Here is a 26,523-nt window from a genome sequence, read left to right as displayed (position 1 = left end):
GGCAGTCTTGTGCGGGCCTTTGGGGGTGCCTGAGTCTCCCTGAAGCCCACCTGTAGGTGTGAGATTGATGGGGACATAGCTGAAGGCAAGACAGCTCCCTCTGTCCCTGTGCCCCCCGCACCTGTCTGTCACCAGCCGGTCTTCAGGCACAAACTTGGGGAAGAAGGCCAGAGGCTGCTGTGCTCCAGTGGGGGCCGGCGACTTGCTCCTTAGCCTGCCAGGGGAGCACTGTAACAGCACCTTATGGCTCTGCTGCGTCCGTGACCAAAGTTTCGGGTACACTGTGTGCTTGGTGAGGATGCTCTCCATTCCAGGGTGACACCCGGACCTCGTATCCCCGACAACAAAACTGGGAAGCAGCTGGCCATGTCGTCATGGCCGCACATTCCAGCTGCACCTGACCCATATGTTCAGGTGAGCATTTGATTTTTCTTTTAGTGATTTGAAAGAAAGGCAGTTACAGAGAGAGAGAGAGGCCAACTTTCTATCCACCGACTAGGGCTCGGCCAAGTCAGCTGAAGCCAGGAGCTTGGAATTCCATAAGGTCTCCAGTGTGGGTGCAGGGGCCCAAGACATTGAGCCATCCTCTGTTACTCTCCCAGGATCATCGGCAGGGAGCTGGATTGGAAGTGGAGCGTCCAGGGGTGACTGGAGCCATTGTGGGGTGCTGACATTGCAGGCCATGGCTTACCCTGCTGTGTTAAACTACCGCTAGGTGGCCATTTGCCTGGCCATAAAAATCAGAGCTGAGGATTGATCTCCAGGCACCCTGTCTCAGAACCCAGATGTCTCCCTTCAACAAAGGTTTGCTTATTTGTTTATTTGAAAGGCAGAGTTAGGAAGGAGGAAAGACGATGGAATCTTCATCTACTGGTTCGCTCTGTAGATAGCTGCCCGTCGCCAGGGCTGGGCCAGTTTTAAGTCAGGAGTTTCTTCCAGGTCTCCCACATGGGTGCAGGAGTCCAATCTTCCACTGCTTTCCCAGGCCATTAGCTGGGAACAGCATCAGAAGTGGAGCAGCCGGGACTTGAACCAGTGCCCCTGACACCAACACTGCGAGTGATGACTTCAACCTGCCGCTCCACAGTGCCAACCCCGGAGCAGAACACTTTCTCCCAGGTACCTGGAAATGAATTCATGGTGGAGGTGAGGGGCAGGCTGCTTCCTTTTGTGGAATCCTGAACACTTCTCATAGAATTAAGTCAGTGTGAAGTTGCAGCCAGAAATAGCTCAGTTAACATTTCACATTGGCCTGCTTTTTGTTGAAGACTTTGGGGAGAGAGAAGATGAGCCATTCCATGGTACCTAAAGCTGTGTTATCTAGAGGGTAATATGTATGTCAAGAAAATATACTCCACAGGTGCATGACCTGATGAAAGTTACGATTCTTAGGCTTTTGAGAGATGAGGGGTGGGCAAAGAGCCTGGTGAGGTGTGGGGGGCTGCAGTCCAGACGTGTGAAGGGAGAAGATCACGCAAAAGGAAGCCATAGATTGATGGGCAGAACACTCATGTCTGCCAGTTCACCCTCCACACTCTTGCAGTGGCTGGGACTGGACCAGGCCAAAGCTGTGAACTGGATTAGCAGTGATGCCGAGACTCGAACCTGGGCACATGCCCCAGCTGCTGCCAGAAGGGCCTCCTAGAAGCCACCCCAGGCTGTGGTCAGGAATGGCAGGGGTGTGCCCCCCAGGAGGGACCTTAGGGGCAGGCCTGAGGGTGCGACAGGCCGTTGGCAGTTGGTATGGGGCAAACACGCACAAGGAGTCCTTCCTCCTCTGTGGCCTCGTGACTGATCTGCTAAGGTTTGGCCAAGGTGACTCCCATTCTGTTGAAATTGATTAGAAAGCTTGGGTTACAGAGACAAGAGAGCAAGCTCCCATCTACTAGGTTCACTCCCAAGATGGCTACGACAGCCTGAGCTGGGCCGGGCTGAAGCCAGAAACCTAAATTCCCTGTGTCTCCCAAGGGGGGTGTTAGGGACCCAGGTATTTGGGCCACCCTCCTCTCCGCTGCTTTCCCCGGGCAGATTAGCAGGGAGCTGGATTGGAGGTAGAACAGCAGGGACTTGAACTGGTACCCATATGGGATGTGGCATTGCAGGCAGCCGCTTAGCCTGCTATTATAGCACAATGAAGAGATTCTACTTTAAGTGGGAAGGACAGTTCTAGCACGTGTAATGAGATAACAGGGATTAAAAATATTTTTTAAAGATGTATTTATTGCTTTTTTAAATAGGAAAGTCAGATATACAGAGAGGAGGAAAGAGAGGAAGATATTCTGTCCACTGGTTCTCTCCCTTAGTGGCCGCGATGGCTGGAGCTGAGCCAATCTGAAGCCAGGAGCTTCTTTGAGTCTCCCACCTGGGTATAGGGTCCCAAGGCTTTGGGCCATCCTCAATTGCTTTCTCAGGCCACAAGCAGGGAGCTGGATGCGATGTGGAGGAACTGGGAAACGAACCAGCACCCATATGGGATTTAGATGCATGCAAGGCAAGGACTTGTGTTAGCCCCTGTGTTAGCCACTAGGCTATCATTCTGGGCCCCAAAAAATCATTTATGTTAATGTTTGGTCCTCAGCCATCTCAATCAAGCTCTTCTGCAGGGAGATATGATGACCCCGCCTCCTGAGGGTGAGAACCAAGTCCCAGGCCAGGGGAGGGGAATGGCTCAGGCAGGCTCAGGGCTAGTGCTCACATCCCAGGGAGTCTTCCCAGCAGTCACCGTGGCAGCTGCCTGTGCTGCCGTGGAGAGCTGGGTGTCTGGAAGGGGGCTAGAGACGGACCGAGGCGCTCTGATCTCAACCCTGCACACAGGAACAGCAGAGGGGATCCAGCCGAGGTCACAGCAGGGGCCCAACATGCCGGCGCATGCCCGAATCCTTCACACCCGTCGGGTCAGTGGGGCCCCTGTGAGCACACATGGAGCCTGCGGCAGGATCCGGAACTTGCCACGGGGCGATGCAGCCGTCTTTTTCCCTTTGTGCTTTGGTGGGGGCTGTGGGGTCAGCATCAGGGGTCCGTGTTGCCGTTCAGACCCTGTGTGGGATTCAGAGCAGAGGAAGTGCACTTAGCACCCGCTCCCGCCAGACAAGGCAGGGCACATTGCTGGAGGGACACCTGGACGGCTCCTCTGACTGACAGTCCCCAAGTGGCTGCTGGCGTGGGGTCAGCCAGCCTGGCACGCCACCCTCCCTGCCACATGGTGGATGCAGACTATGCCATGGCAGTCCTGCGACCTGGCTGGGGTCTGGAGATGCAGGGGTGGGGTGGCTGTGATAACTGTTGACAGGGACCCTCCCCAGGCGACAGGAGGTGACCTGCTGCCTGCTGGGAGTACGGGAGGTACACACCTGCTCGTAGTCCTCCACAAACTTGTACTTCTTCTCCCGGTAGTAGAATCTCTTCTTCATGCAGTAGAGTACAATGATGTCACACAGCACTGTGGCCTGCCGGGAAGGGGACGGTGAGCCCTGGGACCTGCCAGCCGCCACCCCATGTGTGTTTGCCTTCCTGTGAAGCCAGGAACCTCATGCCACTTGGGGCTTTTGGGAGCCCATGGGAGTGGAGGTGAAAGAGGGGGAAGCAGCCAAGCTCTCGCCCAGCCGAGCCGACCCTGCTAAGGGCAGCCCACGCCCCCGCCACTCACCACGCCGAGCAGCGCTACGCCGGAGCCGATGTTGATCATGGTAGGGATGATGTCAAACTTCCCAGCCTGCGAGCCACAGGGGAGAGGAAGACAGAGTGTGTCCGGGGGCAGGGGAAAGACAGGCAGAGACCCCACGTCCTGCAAGGGCTGGTCAGGGCTGCGAGGCTACCTTGCCGAACACAATGACGTCGAAGCGGATGCCGTAGGCCTTGATGAGCGTGCGGTACTCGCGGCCTTGGTCACTGTAGTATTTGGCAAACCTGGGGAGGGGGGGGAGGTGGCAGAGCTGAGAGGGCATGGGACACGGTGAGCCGGGCAGGGCCATGGGGTTGGCCTTGGCCAGTCTCAGCAAGGCTGGTGATGGCTGACTGCCACTGGACAGACCCACCTCAAGCCTCTCTCCTGACCAACAGGCCACACATCAGGGAGCTGCCAGGCCTCTGCCTGCCCCCTCTGGCATCACCAGGCTTTCCTGCCAGACGGGGGCAAGCCTCTTGCCCAGAATGTCCTCCTCATGCCAGCCAAGCCACCAGCTTCCTGAAGAAATCTTGCACACTGCAGGTGGTGTGTGGCACTGGCCCATGCAGTGGATGAACAGGCTCACTCACACCACTGCCTGGCCATAGACAGGCCATTGCATGGATGGGCCTTGAACTTGTAGTGCTAGCTGCTAACCAGGCACACAAGGACACAGTGTGCTGGATTCTACTTGTCACCACTAGAGGGAGACCAGGATAGCAGAAAGCGCAGCGGCTCCCTGGGTGTCCCTGGCAGAGCTGAGTAGCTGTGAGGGCCATGCAGCAGAGTGCCCGTAGAGACCCCCCTCCAGGACCTGCGAGCCCAGCCTCTCGTCACGTTACTGGGCTTCCATGGTGGCCCGCCTATGACTGTGGCCTTATTTGCAACTGGGGTCTTGGCAGATGTGTTTATTTTGGGGTAGGGAGAGGAGGAATGCTGGTATCCAGTTAGTTTAGGGTTGGGGTTGGTCCCAACCTAGTCTGACCTTAGTGTTTCAGGTGTGCTGGGGGACAGGGGAGCACACAGGACTGCTTGGGGAGCCACAAGAGGCAGGAGGCGGCAGGGCAGGGTCCTCCCCTCGGATGGGTGTCAGGCCTGTGGCCTTTACAACTGGCAGAATGAATTACTGCTGTGTAGCCATCTGTCACTCAGGAGACCCATCTCACAACAAGCAAGGTCTCTGCTGAGCCTGACCCTATACTCCAGCACCCTGGGGAGCTGGGACAGGCTGTACCTAGGCCAGGCTCGAGTGCACCCTCTCCTCCAAAGGGGCCAAGGCCAGGTGGAAGCTGGTCCTGGAGCTGCCCCCGGGTTGGGCAGCACAGCCCTGCCCATCACGGCACTCTGGTAAAGGACTGCCCCAGTGCTAGTCTCAGTGGGGTGGAGACATGGAGGAGCCGGCCAAACCTCTGCTGTGTCCCACCTGATGATGCCCAGCATGCCCCAGGCTTAGGCCCACCTGAAATTGTAGCCGGGAGACACATTGTGCTCGACATCCCGGGTGTCGAGGCGGCGGAAGGAGTAGCGGGGCAGGCAGAGCGCCGCGGCGCGGTCCAGGTTGCAGTCCCACTTGATCTGGATGCCCATGATACCTCCCTGCGGGGTGAGCAGCAGGGCCCCGGCCGCGTCTCAGGGCCCGTCCTGGTCTGCTCTGGCAGAGGCGCCCCCAGGATCGTGCCCCCCGAGTGGGGCCCACACCTACCTCCACGGCCATGTCCTGGAAGCTGTGGCCCGCATCCTCCACTATCTTGCCCAGACGGAATATGGGGCAGAAGGGGTCCGTGTGAGCGTTATATGTGCACGACTTGAGGTAGGCGGTGGTGGCGTTGGGAAGGATGTTCCTCCTGAGGGAGGGCGAGGGGATTCAGCCTCTGAGAGGAGCCAGGAGGGTCTTTAGGGCACAGGTGCCCCCAACCCTGGCACCACTCACTTGCTGAAGTTGAATTTGGGATACCAGATGTTGTTCTTCACCAAAAGGGTGAAGTTTTCTGCAGCCCCTAAGAAAGCAGGCCTGGGGGCAGACGGGATAATGTTAGCCAGAGCCCAAACACGTACACATTCACGTGCCTGTGTGATGTCCTACGTGACCCCTCTGATGTCCGTTTGTCGGAATGTGAACCCTAGCTGACGTCCTTTATTCCCTCCATGGGAACACTCGGTTGATGGGGAGTAGGCAGAGCCTGCCATGTCCTTCCTGGGCCCACGGGAGGGGGAGGGGGCGCTGAGCCCAAGCCCACTGTCCCCAGGCAGCGCCAGTCCCTAGGCAGTGTCCCCAGCAGGTCCTTGTCCCTACCCCGCCCCCACAGAGTTGTTCAAACTTGCCTCACTCTTGTCATTTCCTGCACCAGAGCCCTCCCATCTGTGTTTTGCATATGCTACCCTTTTAAGATCAGCTTGAAAAAAAAAAAAGGGTGAAAGTCACATTAAGATTAATCATTTCCAAATGAACCAATGCAATGACATTTAGAACTTTCATGGTGTGTGTGTCCAAACACTGTTATTGCCCCACACCTGGGGGGAGCAGTGGCTGGTCCCTCCTGTTCCCCAGCCCCTGGTGGGTCCCTCCTGGTGGGTCTGTCTGTGGGAGTCTGCCAGCTGGCCTGCCAGCTGCTCCCCCTCAGCAGGCACCTTGCAGGATGAGTCAGCACCTTGTTCCTTCTCCTTAAGGTGGACTCAGTCCACCTCGCCCACGGGTCACATGCACCGAGGGCCCATTTGTTTCCTTCCACCTTTAAGTTCACCTCACTTTTTAACGGCTATTCATTTTGACGAAAATGGTCCCTCTTGACCATAAAAGAACACTGTCACAAGCCAGGGGTCACCGTTTAAATATGTGAAGTAGAACCAAGGCCAGGTCACTAAAAGTTGTAGTTGATGTTATTGTATGTCCCAGGTACTCAACCTGGGACCTGTTCTTTTCTAGAAACAGGAATTGGCAGGTGAGAGAAAGGTATCAAAGATGTGCTAGGAAGTCTTCCTCCACTTAAAGTGGACAAAGGCAGATGGAAATAGACGTCATCCACCAAGGGATCAGGTCCGTAACGGCACTGTCCAGGGAGACGCAGCCACAAGGAGGAGGAAGCAAGTGAAACACACCCAGGGTATGCCAACAAGTTCTCCAAATACCACCCAGAGAAGTTCCTAGGGAGTTGATCTTGAAGGTGGAGACCACACTTAAGGGCAGCGAGTGACAGATGGCCACATCTGAAAATAGAACACCATCCCGGCACACCTTGCACCTGCGGGGTTTTATAAAACACCCTCTGGCAGACACACAGCATTTTTCTGTTTTCTTCTGCTAACTGAACTCCCATTTTCAGTGACTCTCATTCAGTCACTGTGTCCTGTGAGTTGTGGGCTCTAGAGGTGGGCAAGGACCCAGGCCCAAGGTGACACAGACTCCACCAGCCTAGCCCTGGCAGCTGTTGGAGGGACGAGGCCAGCGTGACACGAGGCTGCACAGGCCTAGAATCTCTACACACTGGGAAAGGAGACTTTGGGGGACAGAAGCCTTGAGTTGCGTTCTGGTGCTCTGATGGAGTCCTGTACAGAGGCTGGGAAGAAGATGAGGCAGAGGTCAGACCAGATGGAGACAGGGGCTGTCTCCTGGTCAGCCAAACCATGGCTGCCCCAAGCGTGTGCTGTGTGTGTGGTCACTGAACCACGGCCTGTGTACACGCGTGTATGCATGTGTATGGTCAACTGAACCAGGGCCTGCTCCCACTGTATTGTGTGTTGTGTGTGTGTACACATGGGCTGAAGTCACCTGCACCCTTATGGCAGTGCCAAACGCCATGGCTTGCCTGGTCACTGATGGCCACTGCTCTGTGGCTGAGAACCAGCATCCCAGTGCAGTCCTACTCCACATAAGCACAGAGTGTCTAGAAAGCCCCAGCACACAGGCCTGACTCTCCTCTCAAGGCCAGTGTTTGGGGCACTTGGCTCCCTGGGGCAGGACTCACCTTGGTACCTGCCGGTCGTCCTCCACTGGGCACCAGGCTGCCACCTCACACGTCTTCACAGATGCATTGAATGGCACACACCTGCCGGTGGAGACTCCTGCAGGGTCGGAGGGGAAGGGACTGGGTCCATGGAGGCAGTCCTGTTTTCTGCCTTAGCAAAGCGCCCCATGGAGCTAGCCTGCAACAAGTCTAGTTCTGGGACTAGAAGTGCCCAAAAACTGGATTTGGAGGTTGTGGTGGCCTAGGACCGACCATACCTCTGTTTACCAACTCAAGCCATGGAAGCGGAGACCATCAGGAGCCCTGTGGCAGAGATGGTCTCCACAGAGGCTGCCCTCCCCGAGCTAGGCACCTGCATCTGCAGCCAGGGCCACTTGCCCCTACCAGTGCTGTGGGTGTCTGTGGAGCCGGAAAAGCAGGTGGCATCTGAGAGGCACCGAGTAGTCTGGTCTGGGATCTGGAAAAGGAAGAATGGTGGGAGGGGAACCTGGTGTTCCACATGGCCAGCCCTGCCCTCAGCATGGGACCTACCTCGGGACAGGTGCCCTGGGTCTGGTTCACGGTGATGATCATGTTGGTCATGATGAAGAGAGAATTCTCCTCCTGCAGGGTAGACAAAGAGCAGAGCAGGGTCATGTCCCCCTCTGAAGAGTTGAGCAAAGAAAGGCATCCACTTAATAATTTTTTTCAAACAGTTTATTTATGCAGAAGATGGAGAGAGAGAGAGGAGGATCTATCCACTGATTCAGATGCCAAATGGCTGCAATGGCCGGGACTGGCTCAAGCCACAATCTGGAGCCCAGAACTTCATCCGGGATCTCCTTCCTGGATCTCCCTTGGACTGTCTGCTGCCTTCCCAGGTTTCTTAGCAGGGAGCTCGGCTGGAAGTGTAGCACCCGGGATTAGAACCTATCACAACCCAGTGTTGTGACAGGGAATGCTGGCATCACATGCAGCAGCTTAACCTTCTGTCTGTGCCATGACACCAGCCCCTAATATGACAAGTTTAAAACCTAGTCTACTGTCCTCTCAAAACCCTATCGCCTAATTGAAAGCAAGGACTCAAATGCGTGTGTACAAATGTCCACAGTGATTCTTGGCATGTCTGCCAAAAAGGGGACAGAGCCTGAGTGTCTGTGGACTGGTGGGGAGAAACAAAATAGGGACATGATTCAGCCACACGCCACCAGAGATGCACCTGGGTGCCATAGTGCTGGGGGACAGCCAGATGCCAGGGCTGCACTGTGAGTGGTTCCATTCAGAAGGAACGTCCAGACCAGCACATGCACAGAGAGGAGGGGAGCAGGAAGCAGCGGGCAGCGGTGCCACAGGGCGGAAGGTCCTGGGGCTACCTTGAGGCACCTGCAGGAGCCTGCCAATGTCCTCCTGTCCCAGGTGCCCATGCTCCCTGGCTCATGCTCCTTATCTGATGTTGACAGAAGGCAGCTGCTGGCACTTGGACTCGATGGGAACAGTCCCGCAGGTCTGTCTGCTTATTTTCTGCCTCTTATCTGTCCCCGGCTCAGGGGAATTTCCACCTGGACATGAGCCAGGGAGATGCTGGCTGCTGACCACACCCTCTCTGGAGAAGCATGAGGCCAGTGGATGGCTGCGACCCTGGCCCACAGGCTGTGGGAAGCAGCATTTCTGGGTGCTGCTTTCCAGTGAGGCTTCGGAGCAGGATTCCTCCCCTCTCTGATCCACATAGCACGACATGCCCAGAGTGTGCCATCATGAAGCCTGTGCCAGGAACCTGTGGTCTCCTGGTGGGGCAGATGCTTCCCTCCAGGACCAAACTGGAAAGCATCCCACCCTGGTAGCTGACCTTGATGGGTCATTAGTGCCAAACCTTCTCTGAGATGGTTGGGAGACAGGAACACAAAAAGATGGTCTCAGCTTTGGGCGGAGACTTGGCAGCTTATCTCTGATCATCCTGGGCATCTCAGCACATCAGCCTTTTGGAGGGGCATGTCAGGGTTGGCTGGGTGGTGCATGGCCGTTCCCATGGTTACAGATCAATGTTGATCTCAGAGGAGTCACGGACTACAGACGGGTGCTAGTTACTTCCTCTACGTTTGTCCCCAGTGGAATCTGCTGTTTCCTTCTGCGTGGGACAGGCAAGCAGACAGGACCTCCACAGACCTCTAAAGGCCAGGGCTGAGACCAGGAGCCGGGAAACTGGTCCAGGGCTCCCACGGGATGGGCAGGAGCCCAGTGACCTAGGCCATCTCCACTGCCTCCTAGGATGCACATGAGCAGGAAGCCGGGGCAAGAGCCAGAGCTGGGGTCAAGCGAGGGACTGTGGTGGGAGAGGCAGGTGTCCTTGCTACGGGGCTGAGGCATTCCCACATACACCCCGCTTGTGTGTTTGGGTTTTGGTTTCTAGCAGCTGCTGACACTCTGAGCTGTTTGTAAAGATTTACCTTGTGGGTGTCAGCCAGGGAAGCAAAGAGAAAATATGGCAAGGTGATATTTCTGTCTGAACTCTTCCCAGGGCTTGAGACAGACCAGCGTGTCCACAGCCAAAGTTTCCTGTGTCGAAGCCAGCCTGGGTCAGAGCTAAAGAAGCACATGTTGGGAATTTCTGGGACTTAGACAGTCACTCGGGGCACTGGAGGAGACAGACCACAGGCCATGCTGATCACAGATTGAGTGTACCAAGTCCGGACGAGAAAGAGAAGCAGAGCTTGCAGATGGGACAGACGTCACGGGGGAGGCCTACCTGAGCGGGGATCACATAGTCAGCCACGTCCCAGATCCGGAACCCCAGCTCAGAGGTGTTGGTCACAGCCACGCCCTTGGCCTTGGTGGTCACTGAGCTGACCACAGAGTCTGTTTCCTGGTAGCCCTTTTCCCACACAAACACCCACCTAAAAGACAACAAAGCAGGTGTCTGAGCTGCTGCCGGGAGTGTCTGCCAGTTAGGCGGCTTCACGGAGATGCTTCGCTGCTGGGGCTCCGTTTTTTCCACGAGTACGGAGTCGTGGCCGTAAGGTAGTTTGTGGGAGAAAAATGGAATGTGGAGGACCAGTTTGCACCCTGAGCAGCTCTTACACACACAATATGCCATCATTATTGTTAGATACCTGGGCGCTTTTAATGAGATAAGGAAAATTATGGTAATAGAGCACATCTGCATATTTTTAGGTTCCAGGCACTGATCTAACCTCTTAACAGGTTATTTAATCTGACCGCTTTGAGGGGTGGTTATTATCTCCATTTTACAAAGGACACACAGAGAGGTTAAGTCATTGGGCCACGGTCACACAGCTAGTGAGGGGCCGGTCAGGAATGGGACTTGAGCCTTAGGTTCCTGTTGCCCACCATGCTTGCCTCCTTTCAGAACAGGAACTCCTGCCTTTTGAGGAAAAGTCTGTAGTGGCTTCTTTCCCCAGAACAATTCAGGTCTCATGTATGCTCTGCTCCTCTGAAGTGGGGATGTCTGCCCCAGCTGAAATCCTCAGAAATCTAGACGTGTCAGCGCACAGAGGTGGGGACCCAGGAGCAACGGCTGGAGCACACGGCCGAGCTCCACCACCCATGCCCCTGCGACCCTCGCTGCTCGGTGGCCCGCCGCTCAGCCTGCCTGCGGCTGAGAGAACCAGAGCTCACGGTGGGTGGTGGGCAGTCAGGCTGGTGGCTGACACACGCTGTGTCCCGCAGTCTGAGCTTCAATTTTCAACGTCGGCTTCCTGGTACCATCCACCTCGAGCACAGCAGGTGATGTCCAGGTTACCGAGTTCCTGCCGTCCACAGGGCAGACCTGGGTGGCGTCCCACAGGTCCTTAGCTGTGGTGGGCAGCCGACACATGACCGAACAGAGCGAAGCTGTGTGTCCCTCCAGTTAAAAAAAGGATTGTTGTGAGGTTACACGAGTCAGTGTGCCAAAAAAAACCCCAACTAATGAAAAGTTACAAGAATATTCATTTTGGTTCCAAATGTTGCAGCCCATGCGTAGGAGCATGTCCGAAGCTTGCAGCAGTGTGCGCGTGACTACTGCACGCGTACTGACACCAGCAGAGCTGTTAATACCTACAAGAAGCTATTCTCATGTCTAAAATCCAGAAACTCTAGTTCTGTCTCCCTTACCACTAAGGAAAGGCCGAGCCTCGGGGACGCCCTGGTGTTAGTCTCCCGTTGCAGCGCTGATCTGATCTGAGCAGTGTGCAAGCTTGAGGCCCGTCCACAGATGGGCCTCCTGCTGCAGAGCTCTTCTAGGAAAGCAGCTGCGGCCCCAGAGCTGAGGGCAGGAAGGCCACTGCTCACCACCAAGGACTGCAAGTTGCTAAACCAGAGGCTGTCCCCATCATGTGATGGACTTCATCATCCTGTGACTGATAGCCGGAAGGCAGAGCTCAGGCGAGATGACAGGGACAGAGAAAGCCAAGCTCCACCTGCTGGTTTACGACCTGGATCAGCTGGGCCGGGCCAGGCCAAAGCTGAGAGCCCACAATGCGACCCAAGACTCAAAGTACACGAGCACCCCTGATGTCTCTCAGGTGTCCTTCAACAGGAAGCTGGGCTAAGGAGTGAAGCTGGGACTGGACCCCGGGCACTCCGGCATGGCGTACAGGTGCCCTGAGCTGTATCCTAACAACCACCCCAGGAAAAAACTGGTTTTAATGGCCCAATTTATGTACCTCAGCATAGCCAGGATATTTTAGGCATGTTTTGAATTCGAAAAAGCACTGATGTGTGTGTGTGTGTGTGTGTGTGTGTGTGTGTGTGCTTGGACTGTGTTTTTAGACCCCAGGTGTGACTTGCATCTCAGTTTGGGAAGGAAAGTTCAAGTAGGCATGCGTGAGTGGGGCTAACCTAAGGCATTACACACAGTTGACTCCCATTCCAGAATCTTCCAGGCACGCTAAGGTCAAAGATAATGGCAAAGACAATGGCAACAAGCTGTGCATACCAGCCTGACCCCCAGTGCTCCTGGCTTAGCTGAGTGGTTCTCAACAATGAAGACATGCCCAGCAAGAAGCCGCCTCCTTGCTGACCAAGGCTGGCGTCTGCCTGGACCTCCACCCTGCAGAGCTGTCTTTGGCATACTGTGGGTACCTGACGCTGGGCTGACAGGTACTGAGCCCTAAGCAACAGACACACAAATTCCCTGGAGGGGGGGCAGCATGAGGGGATTCCAAACTCCACCCCAAAGTGGGGGACCCCTCAACCAATTCCTCAGCTGATGCTTTCATTGTCAGGTCAGTGCGGGAAGCCCTGCTCCCAGAATCCCCTAGGGAGGAGACATACTCTGAAGCAAGGAATTGCAATCTCTGGCAGGGGACCCGGCGGCAGTTAGCATTTTCTGGATTCTGGGCCCTTTTCAGTGAGCGTGCAGCTTGGGGGCCAGCTGCGGGCCCAGCAGCTGCAGACACTAACTTAACATTAATCTCTGGAGTTGTGCCCAATTGCAAACAAGTGTGTTCCACTCAAATGAAGCATTTATGTGAGACTACGGAGAGCCAGCAGGGGCCTGGGGAACCATTAGATTAAGGCAGGCACCCCACCTCCGGCCCACCAAACAAAGGAAGTGAATTTCAAGTGCTTTCTGGAAGTTCGGCCTCTCTGTTATCTGTAGTTGTCACGCAGCTCAAAGGAAATGAGCGGAAGCCCGAGACCCGAGAGGAATGAAGTGCAAATCCCAAACCTTGGTGTCAGCAGGACGCAAGCATGGGAAGTGATGAGCCAAGATTGAGCCGCTCATGGACCAGCAGCCCCCCCGCAGCCACGGTGCCGGGGGAACGGGCAGAAGAAATGGCAGAAAAGGCGACGGTCCCTCAAAACACTGCATGGAAGCAGCTTCCTGCCCTAGGACATAGCCCGGCTCAGTGGTTACAGCCTGTGGATCGCAAGGACGCCTGTTAGCGGCCTGACCACGGCGAGTAGATGCATATAGCTCAGACCCCAAAGCGCAAGGAGCAGGGGGCGGCGTGCAGGTCGGTCTCAGGTCGCCACCTGGTGGACACACCTGGAGCGCGCCCAGTGGGCTCACGCGGCGTCCCAGGGCAGAGTGGGCAGGCGCGCGCCGCGGACCCGACGAGGAGCGACCCCTCGTCGCGCGTCGCCGCCTGACGGAAACGCTCCTGAGTTCAGCCCGGCAGCACCCGACCGAGGTGAGAGACGCCACGCTGCGGGGGCGCGCGTCGGGTCCCCCCGCCAGAGCCGAGCCGAGGCTGCTCCCCGGGGACCCCCGCGCGGGCCCGGGGCCACGCTCACCCGATGACGTAGGCCAGAATGAGCAGCTGCACGCCGCGGTTCATGAGCCCCACTTTACGGCTGCGAATGAGCACGATGCGCGGCGTGTCGTACTCGAACAGGAAGGCCGCCAGCGCGGCGCAGCAGCCCGCCATGGCCCGGGACCTGGCGCTCTGAGCCCGGCTGGCCGCGGCCGCCCCGCCTCGGCTCCGCCGCCGTCGCCGGGGAGGGCCCGGAAGCGGGCGGCGCGGGCCTCGGGGCGTGCGTCAGCTCCTCCGCAGGGAAGGGGCCGTCGGGCCGGCAGGACGCCGCCCGGGGCAGTGACCCCTTCCCGGGGAAGGCGGGCGTTCAGGCGGCCGGGTGGAGCTGAGGGGAAGCGGGCCGCGCCGGCTCCCGCCCCCTCAGGAGGTGCGGCGCTCCTCACGGGGCAGGGATACCTCAGCGCCAGGTGACCCAAGTCCCTTGGGCTGGAGCCGGGCTGCTTCCAGAAGCTTCCTTCGGGACAGGCCCCGGGAGGTGTGCCCGTGGTCCCACTGGCCCTTGCGGGGGAGAGGTGGGGACAGTTCCAAGTGTAAGGAAAACGGGACGCCCGTAGTGGCCCGTGGTAGTGTTTGATTCTCAGGGCAGGGGGCATATTTCATGAAACGCGCTGAGCTGCTGCGTGCATCCCGCGTGCCGGGCACTGTCCGGTGAGCGTGCCGGGCACTGTCCGGTGAGCGAGCCGGGCGGGCCTCTGGCTCCCTGAGGCGTCACGTGCAGCAGGCGCTGGTTCCCAGTGCAGTGATAGTCCGTGGTTGTGGTTTCCACTGCTTAATCTCCGTGTGCCTGCAGCTTTGTCGTAGTGGTCATCTTTTTTAAAGAATTATTTTTGAGGGTTTCTTTATTTTTATTGCAGAGAGGAGACAGAAATGTCTTCCGTCTGCTCTTTTACTCCCCAGGTGGCTGCATTGGCCAGAGCTGAGCTGATCCAGGAACCAGGAACCAGGAGCTTCTTCTGGGTCTCCCACATGGGAGCAGGGTCCCAAAGCTTTGGGCCGTCCTTGACTGCTTTCTCAGACCACAGGCGGGAAGCTGGGTGGAAATAGGAGCAGCTGGGATTAGAACCCGTATGGAATCCCAGTGCATGCAAGGCGAGGCCCACGGTGGTCCTGTTTATGGACTGTCTTGGAGTGTGCGGCTGATGGTCCTGACCGTGCCAGGCGCTTGGCTTCCTGCTCTGTGAGTGGTCTCCATCATCTTGGATGTGCCTTTTAGTTCATATCCTCCCCAACAGATTCCTGAGGTAGTCAACCTTTTTTTTTTCTAAGTAAATAAATAAGGTGAATAACAATCTGAAAAAAAAATTTGTGGGAAGTAGCATCAGCTTCTAGAAAAGGAGTTGAGGTGGAGGATCGGACAGTCTAAATTGGCCTCACGGATAGGTTAGGAGGACTTTCCCCCTTCATTTAGAGGATTTTTCCCGAGTGTGGACAAGTTCTTGATGGAATTCTCTGTGGAGGTGAACAGATGGCTGTAACAGCGGGGCCTAGTGCCGTTGGAAGTTTAACGTTCCATATTTAAAGCAAAAGCCTAATTCCTAAACTGTTGTCAGAAGGGGATTTAACGATGTATCTTTTTAAAAATGAAAGCACATTGGGCCTGGTATGGTAGCCTAGCAGCTAAAGTCCTCGCTGTGCATCTGCCAGAATCCCATATGGGTGCCAGGTCTAATCCTGGTGGCCTTTCTTCCCATCCAGCTCCCTGCTTGTGGCCTGGGAAAGCAGTGGAGGACGGCCTGCACCCATGTGGAGAGCTGGAAGAGGTTCCTGACTCCTGGCTACAGATTGGCTCAGCTCTGGCCATTGTGACCGCCTGGGGAGTTAATCAAAGGGCAGAAGATTTTCCTCTCTCCTCCTCTCCATATATCTGACTTTCCAATAAAAATCTTTAAAAATCTTAAATGAAAGCACATTTTAGAGCCTCGTTCATTCTGATGCCACACAGCAATGAGTTGATGCCTGCCTTCAGAATCCTGATTTCAGAACAAGGTCAGGACTGGCAATTTTCTTAATTATGAGTTGATAGCATACCATTACGCCAAGCAGAGAGGCTGATTCTGAAACAGGATTAGGAAAAGAACGTTCCTTCACTTACTCTCTTGCCTTTAGTGTCTCTTCTATGGAAAAACGGAGGTAGAATTGGCGTATAGTTAATGGCAAATCCTGAAAGTGCAGAGTTTGGTCACTGTGGCAGTTACACTCAAGCACCCAGAGCAGTCACAGATGAAGGGAACTGGGGAGGTGGTTGGATTCTCAGAGCATGCGTGTTAATCACATCCAGCCGTTTTTCTTTTGTAGTATGCCTGACAGTATGGTCAATTAACCAATAGCCGTGAGTATTCGGTTTTTAAAAGGAACAAGCTTCCAGTAAATGTTCCCATACAGTTCAATAAAGTTGGAATGGTTGGGTATCCACATTAAAAAGGCAAATATTGGACTCAAGATTTTGAATCGTGAAACTTAGCTCACATTGGATCAGAGACCTAAATTGCTGATCCGAAACGGAAAATGTATTCATGGCGAAGCATGGGGCCAGCACTTGTGACTTTGGATTCAGTATTCATCTTTCTGGGTCTGACATCTCGAGCATAAGCAGCAAAAGATTAGTTGTGCTTCTTGTGAAAATGTGAAACTTTTGTGTTTGAGATAAAAAGCCAACTCAGGAATGGGAAGATGTTTTTACAAATCATCATCTGATAAGGGTTCAGGGTCTTGAATGTCTTAACTACTGTTACAACTCATAAAATGACAATTTAAAAATTAAAATATTTGAGTTTTTAAAAAGATTTGTTTTTGTTGGAAAGGCAGGTCAGATTTGCAGAACAGAAAGATCCTGCATCTGCTGGCTCACTCCCCAAGTGGCTACAACAACCAGAGCTGAGCTGATCTGAAGCCAGGAGCTTCCTCTGGGTCTCCCACGCGGGTACAGGGTCCCAAGGCTTTGGGTTTTCCTCGACTGCTTTCCCAGGCCACAAGCAGGGAGCTGGAAGAGAAGTGAAGCTGCCAGGATACGAACTGACACTTGAAGGGGAGGATTAGTCATTTGAGCTCTTGAGTCAGGCCCCAAATGAGAATATTTGAATAAACATTTCTCCAAAGAGGAGACAAAAATGACTGATGAAGAAATAGAAAGATGGCCAATAGTACTCGTCTTCATGAAAAGAAAAAAACTACCATGAAATAACATTTCTTCTCCATTAGCATGATTGTAATAATAATAAAGGAAAGATGAGAGTGGCCATTCAGCTTCATGGTTAAGATGCTGTTGGAGTTGTTGGTGTCCTGGGTTGCATCATGGATCTGACTCCTGACTCTTGCTAGTTCAGACCCTGGGGTGTGACCAATAATGGTTCTGTTGTGCCTGCGCTCTGTCAGAGACCTGGACCTGAGTGCCTGGCTCCCAGCTTTAGCCCTGCTCAGCCCCCTGCCCAGCCCCTGCCCAGCCCCTGCCCAGCCCAGCCAGTATAGACATTTAGATAGTGAAATAGCAGCAGATGGGAACTCTCTCTCTTTCTCTGTCTCTCGCTCTCTGTCTCTCTGACTTCAGAGAATGGGCAACTGAAACGCTGGCAAATGGTGCAGAGAAACTGGAGTCCTGAATGGCATATCCTCTTTTGAAAACAGGCTCAAAATGTCAAACATTGAATTACCATGTGACCTAGCAATTCCATTTGTGTGTGTTCCAGAGAACACGGGGAAAGGTTGTAGCACGCTAGCCTCTGGAGTGGAAATGGCCTAGATGCCCACCTCTTAGCGAGTGGATAGCCCTGCAGTGCCGTGTTATTCGGCCACACACACCCAGAGAAAAGTACTGAAACATCATTACATCCTGAACCATGGGTGGGTCCTGAAAATGTTAGCTGAGTGAAGAAAGGCATGGGAGACCAGAAGGCGCATGATTCTGACATGGGGGAAAGCGAACCTTTTTTTCATAGTTTTGTGTGTTTCTCTGCATTATAGCTCTAGCCATTACATGTCAGTTTAGTATGCCCATTCTCCCATAATGCACCTGCTGCTTGCTGGGAAGGAAGAAACTCCGTCATGGCCACATGGAAGCTAAATCACGTGTGGAAGTGCCAGAAAGCTTGACACACACTAGCCCCACCCAGACTTTGTCCTGCCTGTATATTCCACCAGGGCATCACTTGCTACCTATAAAGGGAGCCGTTCCACAGGGAAACAGCCTTTTTGGCTTCTGGCTCCTGCTTTGGGGTCCTTCTCTGGTCCCCTCCCATGTTCGGTCCTCACGGGCAATTCTCCTGCCCGCTCACGGCAGTGTCTGTCTGTGTGGGGCTGGCCGTGTTCACACGGGAATGGGTGTTTCCTCCCTCACTTCTAAATCTGTCTTCCTCCTGCTTACGTGCTGTGTTTATGCCTCTGCTTTGAATTCTCTCTGTGGAGGCGAGAGCTTGGAATAAAAATTGAGCTGTGTTATCCACATGACGATTCCTCTTATAGGAAATTTCCAGAGTAGGCATATGTCTTGAAAATGAAAGTAGATTACTGGTTGCCAAGGACCGGGGGAAAGGACTGTTAATGAGTCTGCATGGGGTGCCCGTATGGGGTGGGGAGAATGTTCTGGAAGTGAACAGTAGTAGAAGCTATTCATTTGTGATTCAGTGTGTTTATGCTGAGAGTCCCTGAGTTGCACATTTTAAAAGGGCAGATTTCATAGCATGTGAATTGTACCTCAATAGTAATAATGATAATCCTGATAAACCAGGGGGTAAAAGCAGCTGAGATCTCAGAAAAACCGAAGTGCAGCCCACAGAACATCACGGCCAAACTTGTTTCTTCCTGGCGCAGGGCAGGCTGCCTCACAGAGCTGGTATTTGTTTTGGATGCACTTTGGATTCCTTGATCTGATTTCTCATCCTGTAGGCGCATAGTTCTCCCGGAAGTGGCCTAGCCGCCATTTTTCTCCTCTGTGATGTCCTTAGGAGAGGGTTAGGGTTACTGTGGAAACCTGCCCCCAACCCAGTCAACCAGAGAACCCTCTTTGTTCTTTGTCAGTGACCGGAACCAAGTCAGTGCGGCCATCAGGGAGAGGAGCAGGCGAGTGTGTGTGCTGAGGCCAAAGAAGGACCCAGAGCAGCACAGGGTCTCCTTCCAGAGGCTTTGCCTCCGCCCTTGAGATTTTCTTATAACCTTGAGAAATATGTGTATTTTGGTTTTGGCTGGTAACCTTCTGAAGCCTGGCATCAAAAAGACTGCACAGTGGCACTGGGAGCCAGCAAATAAAAAGGGACTGTGTCACCAGAGATGGAGGTGTGCCATGAAACGTATAAATGCACCAGTGGCAGGGACTGCCTGAGGCCACCCAGACAGAGTAGCAATAGAGGAGTGAATGGCCAGTGTTTATTAAGCACTGGGAGCTCCAGTTTGGGGCAGCAGAAGCAGACGCAAGTACCTTAGGGCAACCTTTGATGAGAATAGGTGAGGCTGATGTGTTTTTTTCCAGTGACCTTGAGCTGCAGGAGGCCAGTGGAATGGGGTCACAGACTTGGTTCAGGAATATTTGCAGTGGAAAAACAAAAGGTTCAGAACACATGTCCAGGCATTTAAAGAAGGAAGCTTCACTTACCTGGCAGGTGCACACTGTGAAATGCATCATTGCCCAACTTAGTGACAGACACATATGGTGCCAATGTGCAGCTATATATTCTTCTAGAACATCTAATTGAAGAACAGCTTGATAGCAAAGGCAAGGAATAGATGGCAGTTCTGTTATGGCTTTGCAGCCGAACTTGTTGTGGATGGTTTTGGGGTTGGGGTACTCTGATTCTTAAGAGATGGGCAAGGTGCTGGTCACATACTCTGCTTGGGTCAGGGGGTCTCAGCCCTGGCAGACCCAATGCCCATTAAGAATATTTTCTAGTATCGTCTGTTACCCTGATCCAAATTCACATGGGCTGTCATAGGTCTAGACATACGCATATATGTGAGTGTGTTTTTGTCATGGTTAGTGATATGAAAGCTGGTTGGCCATCTACCTCTTTGAGGAAATGTCTGTTTAGACCTTTCACATGTTTATCTTTTTTTTTTTAAAGTTGAAAGTATTCTCTGTTTTAGACACAAGTCCCTTATCAGATATATGACCTGTAAGTTTCCTCCCGTTTGATGTGTTTGTGGAGGTTGGGGAGACAGATTATAGGTTATGGATATGGCGGAAATGAGAGTTCCTTGCAGGTGAGTGGGACCTGTTCCCGCACCTGTGTCTTGAAAGCCCAGCACCTTTGCTTGGCAGGATGTAAAAAAGCCTTGGTGAGCATGTCCTTCAGGAGGTGGCGTGAGGCAGAGGGTGTGTAGGGGAGGAAGCTGTGAACGCAGGAGGCTCAGGAGGGCTGGGAGATAAGGTGTGGGAACCAGGGCTGATATGGCTCCAAACAGGAGGCAACCAGCAGCTAATAACACTGATGTATTTTTAAAAGCATTTCACTGTACTCAAATTTTAATGTATATCAGCAGCAATGATCTCTTTTGACTTAACTTGTTGAACATTGTGACCCCACAGTCAAGTGAATAAATTATTTTTAATTTACAGCATGTTTATATCTTAATTTACAGTCTTGTTTCTATTCTTGCCACCTCTCCATTCTGTTCTCTTCTTTTACCCAATGATTATCATTTTTATCAGTTTTGTCTCATGCTTCTAGAGTTTCTTCTTGCAAACACTATATAGCAATTGCATGTAAATAGGGTCTCCGTCCTTATAGAAAATAGCATACTATTGTCTTTTGTTCTACTTTGCTTTTACATGCTATGATTAAATCTAAAAAGCAATTTTTTAAAAGATTTGTTTATTTTTACTCAAAATGGAGGCTTCACAGAGGGAAGGAGAGACAGGGAAAGAAGGTCTTCCATCCACTTGTTCACTCCCCAGATGGCTGCATTGGCCAGAGCTGAGCTGATCTGAAGCCAGGAGCCAGGAAACTTTTCTGGGTCTCTCGCGCGTGTACAGGGACCCAAGGACTTGGACCATTTTCCATTTTCCATTACTTTCTCAGGCTGTAAGCAGGGAGCTGGATGGGAAGTGGAGCAGCCAGGACAAAAACCAACGGCCATCTGGGATCCCGGTGCTTTCAAGGTGAGGATTTAGCTTTGAGCCATTGTGTTGGGCCCCCATAAATGTTCTTAAGGGCTTAGGGTGTGTGTTTTGCAGTACGTGGGTTAAGCCTCCTCTTGGGACACCCACATTCTGTTTCGGAGTGCTTGGTGTGGAATCTTTCCTTCATTTCTGATCCTGGTGCCTGCTAATCCTCCAGGGAGGCAGCAGATGAGGGCCTGAGTGCTTGGGTTTCTGTCACTTAGGCAAGAGACCCAGTTAGAGCTCCTGGCTCCAGTCCCTGGCTTTTGCCTGGTCTAGTTTTGGCTATTGCAGCCATGTGGGGAGTGAACAGCATGTAGAAGACCTCTGTTTCTCTGTCACTCTGCTTCATAAACACACACATAAATACATCTTTAGGAAAATGCATCTGGGGGCTTGTGGCCTAATGGTTAGGAAGCCACATCTGTACCACATCTGTATCCTAACACTGGGTCCAGCACCTGACTCGCTTCCCGCCCATGCAGAAAGGCAACACTGATAGCTCAGACACGGAGGTGCCTGCCACCCCTGTGGGAGACCTGGGCTGTTTCCTGCTCCTGGCTTCAGCCTTGGCCCAGCCCTGGTGGTTGCAGACATTTACAGAGTAAACCAATATGCTTGGAGTGGCAAGATTGGCAGCGATTCGTAACTGTTGAAATATCAAAACCACTTGAGCAAGAACCTGAGAGCATACCCTACATCCGGGACCTGGGGTGGGTAGGAAATTGGGTGGACCTTCTCCCGTAATACCCCCCTTTAAACATGAAGGAAACAATATGGAAAAAATACTAGTCTTACCCACTTTCCTGTAGCCCTTGAACCTTTTTACCCTAATTATCTATGTAAAGATTGTCAAAATAAATTAAAAAAAAGAGTAAATCAATAGATGAGAGCTTTATCTCAAAGCAAAAACAGTATTTTTGAAAATTATTTATTTGAAGAGTGTTAGGAGAGACAAATGCCTGGCCGGACCCAGGCCCAAACACAGAGCCGCGAACCCCATCTCGGTCTCCCCCTCGAATGGTGGGGACAATGTGAGCTGTGGCCCAATGCATAGGTTAGTTAAAAGGAACACTAAATGTGCTATGTGTTTGTACTTAATATCTACAGGTTTAACTGGTAAAAATTTTCCTTTTTGATAAGTCAGGTATCACAGATTACATTACTGTCTATGCAGTGATTTTCTGAAGTCAGACACTGTTCTCTACCCAGTGTTTTTTCCAATTTAAGTCAATTTCCTAGATTCAGGATTTGAAGAAAACAAAGTATAGTTCTCCTTGGATAAAGGTGATAATTACAACCCTGAAGAATTTAGTGCATTTTCAAATTACTCAAACAAACCAAAAACCCTTCATGAGTAAAATAGTCGGGCTGTAGTCTGTCACAGTGACAGTAGCAAGTGTGTGGTGACAGCTGAGGGAATGCCTCTCGCGAGGTGAAGGCCTCCAGTTCCACCCAGAGAGAGCCAGCAGGGAGGTTTCTGTCCACCTGCTGGGCCTTACCTGCATTTGTATGAGCAAGTCTGAGACTCAGAACAAAAAAGTGACAGGACTATGCTCCCATCACCCAAAGTATGTCTCTCTTTTTAAAGATTTGAGTTACAGAGAGAACAAGCTTTCACCTGCTGGTTCTGCACTGGCTGGGCTGGACCAAGCTGAAGCCAGCAGCCTGGAACGTCATCGGGGTCTCCCATGTGGATGGCAGAGGCCCAAGGACTTGGGCTATCTTCCACAGCCTTTCCTAGGCACATTAGCAGGGACTCCAAAGTGGTACCCAAATGGGATGTCAACCTTACAAGGGGTGGCTTAACCTACCGTACCACACTGCCAACTCCATATATATTTATATGTTTTCTAAGTTTTGTTATACATAATACATATAAAGTTTTATTTATTTGAAAGAGAGCGAGAGAGATCGTGAGATTGACTAATTGCTTCTATCTGCTGGTTCACTCTACAAATACCTGCAATAACCAGGGCTGGTCCAGGCTGAAGCCAGGAGCCAGGAGCTCCATCTAGATGTCAATGACCTAAACACCTACTACTTCCTAGCATGCATTAGAGGGAGCTGGTTAGGACATGGAGTAGCTGGAACTTGAACCTGTACCTCAAATGGGATATTGGCATCCTAAGCCGTGGCTTAACTCCGCCCCCACGACACCAGTGTAATAGCCGCAAACTCTTCTGTCCATGCTCTTGTATCATAATGTATTTGAGCAGCCTCCTTAGTGTGTTGGACTGAAAGGAATTTTTATGAGTTCTTTCCTTTCTCTGTGACCTCCACCAGCTAAGTAGGCCCCCAGCGTCCCTCAGTATAAGACATGTGGGCATCTGAATGCTGACTGTTCTCCGGGATACCCCCTCCCACCTGATCCATGGACATGTTTCAATCTTTGCTTTGTTCTTGTCCCTGCTCAGCATGGGAACTAGTCCATCTTGACCTTGCATCTTAAGGTCAACTTTAAGGTTCCCCTAGATCACCGCCGGGAGGATCTTTATGAGTCTGGAGCCAGTCAGGTGTGGATGTCAGCAGGTGTCATGCTCATGGCTTCCTGGGCCTGGCTTGTGCTGCTACAGCTATGGGGGCCACTTCTTTTCATCCTACCCAGTGTGTCCTGTTCCTTTCTGTCTCAGGGATCCACTTACATCTTGGGGATGGTCTAAAGCCCCAAAGACTGTTCCTGGTGCTGTGGTTCTATGACTTGGGGCGACACACCGTGTGAGGCAGTAAGGCCCAGCCTGTGTCCCTCACCAGATGGGCCTAGAAGGCAGGTCCCAGTCGTGCTGGCTGCAGGGCCCCACGGCTGGAGCATAACCTCCCTCACTGAGTCCCTGCTGGCCCTCTCTCCTGGAGGCCCTTCCCCCAGCTCCTCACGGCCTACTCCTTGGCACTCGGATTCAAAGTGAATGCCATTTCCCTGACGGACGTTCCTGCCCCCTCTCAGAAATCACTCAGTTGCTTTGCTTTCATTTTTAATCAATATCTTTACTAACAGGAAGGGGAGACTCTCCAAATGCTTGTGATAGAGCCAGGAACTATATCTGATCCCCTACAAGGGTGGTGGACTTAGTGGGCCGTCTCCCCATGGTGCACCTTAGCAGGATGCTAGGATCAGTGGAGCCAGGACTCGGAGGCATGCCCGTATGGGATGTGGGTGTTCCAGCTGGTGATTGGACGGCTAGAACAAACACCTGTCTCCATTGCTGTTGCACCAGCCTTAGCCTGAAGCTGGGCAAGTGTTTTCATGCCTGCTGCCCCTTGGGACTGGGATATTCTCAAAACCAAAGAGTGCTGGGAAGTTCCTCCTTTTGTGACTTCCCACGAGGAACTGAGAGAGGAGAATCAGTCCACGTGGTGCATATTCTGAGCAGATGTTTCACCGAGTAGGGAAAGCCGGAAACGAAAACCACCTACAGCTACTCCTAGTGCACTTTGACACAGCAAGCAGAGGGATCTTTAGTTTTTGAAAGTACCTGTTTTTTTACATTTTTATGTCTTTGAAAGACAAAGGTCTTCCATCCACTGGCGTGCTCCTCAGATGCCCGTAACAGCCAGAGCTGAGCCAGGAGTTAAATTCTGGTCTCCCACATGGGTGGCAGGGACCCAACTACTTGAACCATCATCAAACCATCATCTTGTGCCTCCCGGGAAGCTGCAGGTGAAGTAGCTGGGCCTTGAACCAGGCACTCCGCTATGGAAGGCAGACACTCCATGCGGCGACTTAACCTACCACACCTAGAACATTCTTCCCTTCCCTGTCTACCCAGTTTACTGGGACTTACTGTGTGGATTGTGGCTGAAGTATTCCTTTGGGGGAACCTCTCTGAGCAACTCGAATGGATGACGTTCCTCTATCACAGGCTCCCAGGGTACCTGCTGCTGCCTTCTCCGGGCGCGCATCCTAAGTTGCGAGCTGACATTTGCTCAGATTACTTGATTTGTGTTCATCTCCTCAAACCCCACCCCCAGCCCCGAGAGCAGCTGCCTTGTTTCTCATTGGCCTCCAGGGAGTACGTGTTGAAAGAAAGTGCAGGGACTGAGTCAGTCATGATTTGGAGACCATCTGGAAAAAGGAAGTGATGGGAACAGGAAGGCAAGTTAGCCATCAGTTTTTTTTTTTTATTGTCCAAACAGCAGAGCTAAGCAAAAACACCCCTATTGCCAAGTGAGAAGTATAAAGGTTTTTTAAAAAAAACTAGTTTCTTTAAAGAGAGAAGTGCAAGTCCACGGCCAGAAAGCAAGGCCTCTTCTGAAACGGGGACAAAGCCACCAATCCTGGGCAGTTACTCTGGTAGGAAGTGACTCTAAGTCCAAGAAAACCACTCCTACACAGAGTACCTGTGACCGCCTCTGCCAGGGTCGCTGTTCCATGCAGTCAGTGTGAAAAACAAGGATGCAGACATGGTTGTTGAGGGAGTGTCTGACGTCACACAGGCAGCTGTCGCCAGGAACAGCCTGGGCAGGTGCGGGAGGGAAGGGAGTAAGTGATTATTGTCATTCCTAAATTCTGATCTTGACTCTAAACCAGCCCTCACACGCGACAGAGGTGCCTGGCGTGCCAGTGTAGAGTCCTCAGCTGAAACGTGGAGAGCTTAGCATGTGCAGTTCTGAAAAGTCACACAGAACCGACTGCTCAGACGTTGTCTGTGAAAAGGTAACGGACATGGAAGTTGCATCTGGCACCATTAGCTTGCTTCCTGAGTTGAAGGCCAGATGGAACCTGGGGTCAAGAGAAGAAGGTTGTAAAATGTGTGAAGTGTGTGATTTTTATATTGTATTCATGACTGACATCAGTACAGGCCTAGAAAGCTGCTGGTGTCAAAGTTGGGCCATGTTGGAATGTATATATGAACTCACAGATCCTTTGGCAGTCACATAATTGAGCAGTGGGACCACCACGAGAAGGCACTCGGCAGCTGGACCCTCTGACCCGTGACTCGGCTTCCCAGCGGCCCGCGGGCACAGAGGAAGGAGGTCTGTGTGTGGGCTGCTGGTGACATCGCGTCCAGGCTGGCTGCAAAGGACAGGATGGGACTGGCACATCCTGGTTCAGAACAGCACCGTCACTTCCAGTCATGGCCTTGTGATGTGGGCTGGAATGCACTGTCCAGCCCTTCTAGAGTGTTCTGTAGAGACCTGGGCTCCTGAGGAACTCTGGGAATGCACGGGCTTCCTGAGAATCTCAGAACCAAAGAAGGGATGGTTTCCATTTCAGGCTTGCTCTGGGTGATGAGCAAGCCCCAAGCTCAGTGACAGAAGGCAGCCACTTGGTTCTCGGGGAGGTTTGTGCCTGGGTGACATGTGCAGTCTCAGTCCTGTGTTAGCAGGGTCTGCAGTCAGGCCCAAGGCTGCCTTTGTTCCGTGTTCAGCAATGGCCCAGATGGCTGTTGAAACTCCCGTGGCTGCCTTGGGACCTCCTTCCTGCTGGGATGTTTGGTAGACTTTGAGGTTTCCTGGCCAGAATTCTTCATCAAGGTCTTAAACTGGCAGCTAGACAGGAATACTGGGTCTTAAGCAGGTGTCGGGTCCCATAAGGAGATGCTTAGCGTGCTTGTCCGTGGGACCACACGTGGAGGC

At 52.8% G+C, this 26,523-nt stretch overlaps 2 protein-coding genes across 3 annotated transcripts in view; one reads left to right on the top strand and one right to left on the bottom strand.

Moving 5' to 3' along the window:
* Window positions 1-2,537: 2,537 nt before the first annotated feature.
* Window positions 2,538-13,986, bottom strand: P2RX4 (purinergic receptor P2X 4). The gene is made up of 12 exons (XM_040987028.1): window positions 13,843-13,986; window positions 10,349-10,496; window positions 8,158-8,229; window positions 8,011-8,083; window positions 7,627-7,723; window positions 5,595-5,675; window positions 5,367-5,508; window positions 5,124-5,260; window positions 3,816-3,906; window positions 3,647-3,712; window positions 3,351-3,446; window positions 2,538-3,036 (listed from the first exon to the last, which is right to left on the bottom strand). Exons 1-12 carry the CDS (start codon window positions 13,974-13,976, stop codon window positions 3,010-3,012), a joined length of 1,164 nt encoding a protein of 387 aa, XP_040842962.1. The 5' UTR covers window positions 13,977-13,986; the 3' UTR covers window positions 2,538-3,009.
* The window catches only part of IFT81 (intraflagellar transport 81), a 120,489-nt gene continuing 107,631 nt past the window's right edge, over window positions 13,666-26,523 (top strand). For both annotated transcript variants that reach the window (XM_040987024.1, XM_040987026.1), the window contains exon 1: window positions 13,666-13,739. The gene's annotated coding sequence lies outside the window, so the exon portion shown is untranslated. The remainder of the gene's footprint in view (window positions 13,740-26,523) is intronic.

Source organism: Ochotona curzoniae, unplaced genomic scaffold (genome assembly GCF_017591425.1).
Source record: "Ochotona curzoniae isolate NIBS_2020 unplaced genomic scaffold, NIBS_Ocur_1.0 contig_46, whole genome shotgun sequence".
NCBI lineage: Eukaryota > Metazoa > Chordata > Mammalia > Lagomorpha > Ochotonidae > Ochotona > Ochotona curzoniae.
This window is presented reverse-complemented; position numbering and strand designations above follow the sequence as displayed.